This window comes from Leishmania braziliensis, chromosome 8, assembly GCF_000002845.2.
Source record: "Leishmania braziliensis MHOM/BR/75/M2904 complete genome, chromosome 8".
Taxonomy (NCBI): Eukaryota; Euglenozoa; class Kinetoplastea; order Trypanosomatida; family Trypanosomatidae; genus Leishmania; species Leishmania braziliensis.
In genome coordinates this window covers 312,456-320,924 of record NC_009300.2, presented here as the reverse complement: position 1 = coordinate 320,924, position 8,469 = coordinate 312,456, and the positions used below count along the sequence as shown (strand labels likewise).

Genomic DNA, 8,469 nt, shown 5'->3' with positions numbered 1-8,469 from the left:
GCAGTCCCATGCCCTGCGCTCCGTTACCCCTTACGGACCTCTTTTCACTACTACCACTGCCACAATCGCCGTATCGTTCCTCACATCTTCGACCCCGCTCCCGCCACCCCGACATCGTCGTCCAGCGTCAAGTTTGCTGCGCCCTCGCCTGCCCTTTTGTTCTGCAGCATCGACAATACTTTTGAATGGTCACGGCGGCATTATCGACCCACACTTCTGTCGACCACGCAGTCGCTTTGTAGTCCCGTCGGCAGCGGCAGTGCATCAGGGACCCCACCAGGAGGTGTGCGCCGCGCTGGAACTCCAGCCATGTCACAGGATGGCGTGGAGGTGCCATGCAGCATGTGCCTGACCATCGGCGATGTAATGATTCCGGTGCCGGAATACGCGGCGCACCCCGAGCGGGTGGTCTGGGCTCCCCCCGGCGTTGACCACACCGTACAGTACCTTCAACCAACTGCTGCGGTCGACCCGGCGGAGGGAGCCATGGGACCCACCGGTGGCTTACCGTCCTTGAACGGCGGTACAGTGACGGAGGAGAATATGTTCTTCACCCTGCAGGACCCGCTCACGCGGAGCTACCTCCGCTGGATCGCTCAGAAGGAGCAGCTGGGCCAGGACATGTGTCTCATCGGCGACCCCGGCCCTGCCATGCGCTGGCTGGTGATGCTTTACAGCCATCTCACCCGCCGCGAAATCCGCGTCGTTTACCTAAACAGCGACATCACAGAGAGCGACCTGAAGCAGCGTCGTGAGATCCGAAACGGCAACCTCATCTACGACGACCAAAGCGCCGTCTCAGCTGCTGTGGAGGGTCAGCTGTTGGTGCTCGAGGGCCTCACGCGTGTGGAGCGAAATGTGCTGCCGGTGATCAACAACCTCCTCGAAAACCGTGAGATGCACCTCGACAACGGCTCGGTTCTTATTCACCCGGCGCGCTACGACTCGCTGCTGCAGAAGCTATACGAGTCAAAGCTCCAGCAGAGGGGACATCAACAACAGAGCGCAAGTGACGGTCTGCGGAACGTCGAGCTGATTGCTGAAGCGAAGCGTGAGCTGGCTCAAATGGGTCTGGTGCGCGTTTCAGAGAGGTTTCGCGTGATTGGGATTACAGTGCCGGTACCACCGTACGAGGGCAACCCACTTGATCCCCCACTGCGCTCGCGCTTCCAGTGCCTGTACGTCCGCACGCCGATGCCAGTGGTGGCGCCGTCGTCGTCCGTGGTGAGCGCTTTGGTGGCGCGCGCTGATGGCACGAGCCGCAATAACCATAAGCGGATAAAGCAGGTGGCAGAGCTGCAGGAGCAGCATTCGGACCGCTTCGCACGGGTTGTGCAGCTGCGCGCGGCCATTACTGCTATCAACGACTCCACAAGCGATTTCCAGCTGAGTAAGCCGAGCAAGAAGAAGGTTACCTCGACTGCGCCGGTGCATGGCCGTGGAAGGGCCCCGCGCACCCCCATGTACTATAGGGGTGGTATGGTGGAGCAGCTCTCCGAGGATGACGCCGACACCGCTGCGGGCGTAGATAACGCCGACAGCGGCGTCGCTGCGGCGAGTAGCCCCTTGCAGGCGCTAGATAACTGGGCCCTTGCCACTATTGCCCAGCAGCTCGCCCTCTTCCCTGATACGCCGGTAGGTGAGGTTGTCATACGGGGCTTTCCTTGGCCTTACTACGCCCGCCAACTCACCCGCAGTGGCGCAGGTGGTGCGGCGACTGGGTATGCAAACGTTGAGGAATACCACCGCCGACTGGCGCAGTACGCAGAGGTGCTTCAGCACTGTCGCGTGTATCCGCCTTTACTCCTTGCCGCTAATCTCACAGACAGCAACACGCATGCTCGCCGTTCCAGTCGTGAGGATAGTGGACTAAATAGGCTGCATGGCCATCAGGTGCATGAGCCACCTGCCAAGAGGTTGCGCATGAGTGAAAGGCTGCGCACATTGGTGCAGGGTCAAGATGAGCCAGGAGATGACGAGCCTCGCGGCGCAGCGGCAGCTCGTGCCTACGTTCGCTCCGCCCAGCTTGTGTCCGCTCCCTCAAGGGTTGTTAGTGTCCCACTGCCGGTTCAGCAGATTTACAACTATATCCTGCAGTACCGAAACGTTACATCCACCGCGGTGTTCTCCGGTGTGCCGGTCGTTGTGGCAGATGCGGTGGTGGCAACCGCTGCGCACAACGCTGAGCATCCTGGCCAGCCAGGGACGTACCTTCTGAAGGTTTTCATGGGCCCTCGGGCGCTCTGCTCACGCGGGTCCTCGGATGCGAGCGGCTATGTTGGATGGGACGTCGCAGAGTATCTCAGCACCACCGCTGCGCCCTCCACGGTCTTTACAACTGAACACTACCACGTCCTGCAGGCGATGCTGCAGGTGCACGCCAGCCGACAACACATCTGCCTGCTCGGCCCCACCGGCTGCGGCAAGACGGCCATGGTGCGCGCGTTTGGGCGGCTGCTGGGGTACACGCTTGCGCCGACGATGCATTTGTACGCCGATATGACGCACAAGGACCTCTTCCAGCAGCGCATGACGGACCCTAAGACAGGCAACACAACGTGGCAGGACTCGCCGCTGCTGCGTGCTGCCATCTACGGCGAGCTGGTCGTGCTGGATGGCATGGAGAAGCTACCGAGCGGGATGCTGTCGTCCTTACAGCAAATCGTTGTGGACCAGAGCGCAGTGCTGGCTGACGGCACAATGCTGAAGTCAGCGATGGAATACAACCGGCTAAAGGAACGGCTCACTGAGCGCGACCCGATTACCGGAGTAGTGGTGCGGAAACCAACAGATGAAGACATGCGGGAGCGGAGGATTTTCCCGGTACACCCGTGCTTCCGAGTGGTGGCAACGGCGCGTCCGCCACAACCAGTCAGTGGCGGTGGCGGCGGTGCGGCTGGAAGCCGAGGCGGCAGGGACTTCTTCATTACACAAGACCTCACAACGCTGTTTCGCATGGTGGCAATGCCGGATGCCGGCGAGGATGCGCTAGGACCGGTGCTGCGGCAGGTCGCTCAGACAGAGGCACGCTTGCTGCAGGCAGAGACGTGGCGGAAGCAAGAGGCCCCGGCGGCAACCCAGCAGCGCATTGAGGTTGTTGTGGAGCAGCTTATCCAGTTACGCAATGGGCTGGCGGAGCTTCACTCCACAGACGGCAAGATGCCGCAGCTCAGCCTCCGGCAGCTGCGCCAGCTCGTCCGCTCTGCCGTGCGTTACCCATCACGCATCGAGGAGAGTGTGTGCAACACACTGCTCCTGCCCCTGATGACAGGTGTTGCCGCTACCAAGGTGCGACACGCGCTGGAGACCTCCGGGTTGGTACACTCAAGCACCCGGACGGCGACGGGACGCGGTGACACGACATCAACGGAGCCGACGGCGGAGGGCGAGGTTCTTCTTGTGGCCCCAAATGACGGTGTCCACGCCGGCGGTGAAGCCTCCACGAGTCCGAGTCGACTATGGAGCGTGAACGGAGAGCCTGTGCTACAACTTTCTCGCGTGTACACGCAGGCGGAGTTGGCCCTGGTGCCATACGTTACCGGGTTCCACGCGAACCGTGTGCACGAGTCTATCTTGGCTTGGCTGGCGAAGCAGTACGCCATGGGCAGCAACATCCTCCTTATCGGCAACCAGGGCGTGGGGAAGAACAAGGTGGTGGACGCCTTTCTCTCGCGCCTTGGCATCCCACGCCACTATATCCAGCTGCACCGTGACACGACCGTGGGCAGCTTGACGATCAACCCCACGGTAGAGGCCGGCAAGGTCGTCTGGGAGGACTCGCCGCTGGTGAAGGCGGTCCAGCGAGGTCACTGCCTTGTGGTGGACGAGATCGACAAGGCACCAGTGGAAGTGGTGCAGGTGCTGAAGGGCCTGATCGAAGACCGCGAGATGCGGCTCGGTGACGGGCGGCAGATCTACGACCCAGCGATGGAGCCGTACACATCATCTGCGGCAGGGACGATGCAGCGCATCGCCATTCACCCGGACTTTCGCATTATCGTCTTGGCCAATCCGCCGGGATTTCCGTTTCACGGCAACGACTTCTTCCGCGAGTGTGGTGACCTCTTCGCCGCGTACGTGATGAGCAACCCGGACGCGGAGTCGCAGCTGTGCGTCTTGGCTGCCTACGCGCCAACCCTGCCGCGGCCACTGCTAAAGCGCCTCGTTCTGGTGTTTCTCGAACTACAGAACGCCTTCACTCAAGGGAACCTAACCTACCCCTTCTCGCTCCGTGAGCTGATTGCCGTGGTGAAGCACATGTCATGCTACCCGCAAGACGGAGTTTACGAGGCACTTAACAACGTCTTTAACTTCGATGCCCGTGACGAGAACACGCTGCGGGTGGTGCGGCAGGTGCTCGCCAACTACCTCCAACCCATGATTCAGCAAGGTGGCCTGCAGCGCCTCAAGCCGTACAAGGCAGGGCAGCCGATAGCGTTGTTGCCCTTTAAGGAGCTGGTGACGCTACCCATGACAACGATGGCCACAACAGCGACGGCGGCGGACGCCGGGCACTTTACCACCCTCGTCTTCCTCCCTGCAGAGGTTACGCTCAGCGAGCATCGCTTCCTGTCGCGCATTATGGAGACGGAGGAGGAAAGAGCCGCGTCGCAGGGACAGGGTAGTCGCACGAGCGATACAGGGGCAGCGGCGTGGCATGTAACATACCCCACCGAGGCGTTCTTCCCTGCCTCACCGGCTGCGGATGCCACACTATCCACCACAGAGGCCTTCACGGAGTGGGCAAGCCAATCCGCCCTGCCATTCGTGAACTCCAACACCGATACGGTTGTTGCCATGACCTCTGTGGCGGCTGTTGGTGGCACCGATGCGGCGACAGAAGCGGCGACCCTGCCGCTGCTCTCGGTCCTGCTGCTTCGCCGCACATCCGCAAAGGATGGCAGCAGCTGGAAGAGTGAACCGTCAGCCACTGCAGCAGCGCTGCGGTTGATTGTCGCGACAGTGCGCCTGCCGCCTTCCTCCATAGAGGTCCGCTACCTTTTCGCCGACAAGGCAGAGGAACTGGCGACGCTTTGGCCAGTGGGCCATGCGCGGTTTGTTGACGTCTCCTCGCCGTACGCGACGGAGCTGGCAGACGCGGCGGAGTGCCTGTCTTCGCTCTTTACATTTACTGGGCTCGACATGTCTACACAGGCGCTTCCTTGGAGAACCGGTTGCGGCGAGGCTGGTGACGCCGTGGGGCAGCAGCAGCACCTCCGCATCTGGCCGCCGTCGCTGGCGACCTGGTCGCACACGATGGGTGGACGGACGTCCCTTCTGCGCAAGAGAGATGGGACTGGATTGGATGGCGAGCGTACTCCGCAGGGCGTTGTGCTGCTGTCTTCTAACAAGACGGGCCGCACAGTACTGATTGACGTGCTGGCAGGGGCCGCCTCAGACTTGTACATGGCGCGCATGGGCCTCGCAAAAGGCGCGACGACGTCAGCGAGCAACACAGCCTGCGCAGCAACCACCACGTCTCTCGAACCTGTGCTGCCTCTCCACCTAGACCGGTGCCTGTCCGCTGCATCGGCGACATCAGCTGCGCAGGCAAGCGTCCGTGTGCTTGACGTGAGTGCCCGCCATGGCGTCATCTGCTTTGCCGCTGCCTCGTCAGCCACAAAGGAGTGCTTTTTTCTCCTCCAAGGGCGAGTCGTGAGGGTGAGCTTCCCACAGCCAGTCGTGTCGTTGCGGTTTGTGGGCAGCCGATTGGCAACTGTGGAGATGGAGGCTCCTGCTGCAGGTGACGCTCGTGAGATGTCGAGACGGAGGGCACATCGCAGCACTGGTGTTGTGAAGGTGTCGGTGGCAGCCGACGGCAGGGCTCATGCGACGATGCTGCCTCTCTCGCCGGATACGCAACGGTTGGAGCTCGTGGATGCCCCTGCGATCGCTGCCGCTGATGATGGACCCACGGCGCACCTCTCTGCGAGCGACCGGAGCAGCGCGTCGCATGACGTCCTTGTCCCAGAGGACTTGAAGGGGTCGCTGTGGCGCGTCGCTGCCGCTACTGCGTCGTCTTCGGCGAGCACGTCCCCATCCGCTGATGGAACATCTGATACCTACAAGGACGACCCGGTCGGTCGCAACGTCGTTTACGCCCGCGTCGAGGGCACCGCAGAAAGCGGGCTGCAGCTGCGCTACTATAAGAGTAAGACAGGGCCTACCTCAGCGAGCGCCGTGCCGCTTGTCCCCACTGTCCTTGTTGACGACGCACGCCATCAGCTTCTTCACATTCATTCTGACGGCCGGACGGTCTCCGCGATCGACACGCAACACGCCACACAGCGCACATTTGCCAGCGTCCCTGAGGCGGCAATCCAGGCGGCTTCCACGTCGCCATCTGCTGCTGCTGCTGCTGCTACAGCGGACCTTTGGTCCCTTGACAACCACAGCGGCACTGTCTACGTGTGGAAGCCGGCGTCGCAGCAGGTCTCCGTTGCCGATGTGAATGGTGAGCGCGTGCGGCAGCGTTACTCAGAGTGGTCGTCGCTGCTCACCGGCAACGCGGCCACTGTCGGTGACGCTGCCACTGTTGAGGAGGACGAGGTAGGCGTGAAAGATTTCAAGATGAAGTACAGCACGCCACGCAAGCAGCCCTCCGGCACCTTGAAGCACGGCGAGATCGACGACAAGGAGCACCACGGCGGCAACACCTGGGCCGGCGGCACGGGCGGCACAGACACTGCGGGGCTTGGAGGGTTGGTGGGTCCATACCGCCTCGATAAGGGCAACCCTGTGCATCAGGTGTCGCCAGAGGAGAAGCGCAAGGTCCCAAAGCACCTGCTGGAGGAGGCGCGGCGGATGGGCCGCAATGCGCTCAAAGAGCGCCTGCAGTCGATTGGCATGTCGGAGGAGGAGTATGAGGAGTACAAGGGCCTACAGGAGCGCGTGCAGCCAGCGGTGGCGCAGCTGCGAGCGCTGCTGATGGGGCTGAAGGCTGCCGAGGGTGAGCGGGTGTGGATGACTGGGCAGACGGACGGTGTGTGGGACGACAAGAAGCTTGTCGAGGGGATCGTGGGCGAAGCGAATGTTTACAAGCGCCGCGTCGACTCGAAGGAGACGAGTCCGTTTCAGCAAAAGTACAAAAAGCGGCTGGTCTTTGTGCTGGACGTGAGTGCGAGCATGTACCGCTTCAACAGCATGGACCAGCGCTTGACTAAGTTGCTCGAGACGACTATCATGATCATGGAGGCCTTTGCCGGGTTCGAGGCGAAGCTGGACTACGCCATGATTGGGCACAACGGCGACAGCGACAACATCCCTCTCGTCAGCTTCAGCTCTCCACCTGCGAACCAGAAGGAGCGCATGATTATCTGCCAGAAGATGTTGGCATACGCGCAGTACTGCTGGTCTGGCGACAACACTGTCGAGGCAATGCGGCGCAGCATTGAGTTGGTGACGAAGGAGAAGGGCGACTCGTACTTTGTGTTTGTCATTAGCGATGCAAACCTGCGCCAGTACGGCATCACACCGCGCGAGCTGGCGGAGATCATTCAGAGCAAGCCGGAGGTGAAGATGTTTTGCATCTTCATCGCAACGCTTGGGGCGCAGGCGTCGCATCTGCAGCAGCAGTTGCCGGCTGGGCACGGGTATGAGTGCATGCGAACAGATGTGCTGCCGCAGGTACTGCGTCAGATCTTCACCTCCGCGAACCTATTCTGAGCCGAGGAGGGACAAAGTCGAATGTGTGCCTTGCGTCCATCCAGCAAACGGTGTGTGTGTGTGTGGGGCGCATTTCTCTTTTCTTCGACCATTCGCCGATGTGCTTGTATGTGCATAGTCTGTATGCGCGTGTGTGGGAGTGCGGAGCTTTCCCCCTTTTTCCCTTCTGCTTAAGTGCAAAAGTGAAGCGTACAATGCTGAACTGGATGGGTGGGGAGGACGGCGCAACCTCTCAGGTGATGAGAGTCCGCTGTGCCTATCCTTACGCCCCCTCAACTTCTTCTGTTTGTCCTTCCCTTTTCCAGCGCCTTGTACTGTTCGCTCGAATGTCTTGCCAGACTTCTTCCCCCTCCTCTTCATATCGGTGACAGGGGGTGGGTGGGTGGGTGGGGAGACGAGGGAAGGGAAACGATGCCCGCGGCGAACAGCCTTCCCTCTTGGTTATTTACTATTGTGCTTGATGCCCAGCGACTAAACACGTCCGCGCACGCTTGTTCAATTGACGAGTGACAGCGAACCGACAGAGAGGAATGAAGGACGGAGCGTTGATTGCGCATCGTCGACAACGACTGAAATGCATGCAGGTCCCTCCCCCCTCCCCCCACACACACCTGTACACTCAGGCACGCTCACCGAAGTGCGACTGCCAAGGTGGGGAAGAGAGACTACCGTGTTACCGTATGCCCCAGGGAGTACTTGAACTGTCAGCCTTAATTTCGATGCCGATAGCCCCATCAGCATTGCACCACTCCCTCTTTTTATTCTCCATCACGTCATCGATCACGTGCTAGTAGGACGTCGCCC

General features: G+C 61.0%; 1 protein-coding gene across 1 annotated transcript; it reads left to right on the top strand.

Moving 5' to 3' along the window:
- Window positions 1–486: 486 nt before the first annotated feature.
- LBRM_08_0800 (conserved hypothetical protein) lies at window positions 487–7,665 on the top strand (the record flags this gene model as incomplete). Its single annotated transcript, XM_001562088.1, has 1 exon — window positions 487–7,665. One exon carries the CDS (start codon window positions 487–489, stop codon window positions 7,663–7,665), a length of 7,179 nt encoding a protein of 2,392 aa, XP_001562138.1.
- Between the last annotated feature and the right edge of the window lie 804 nt (window positions 7,666–8,469).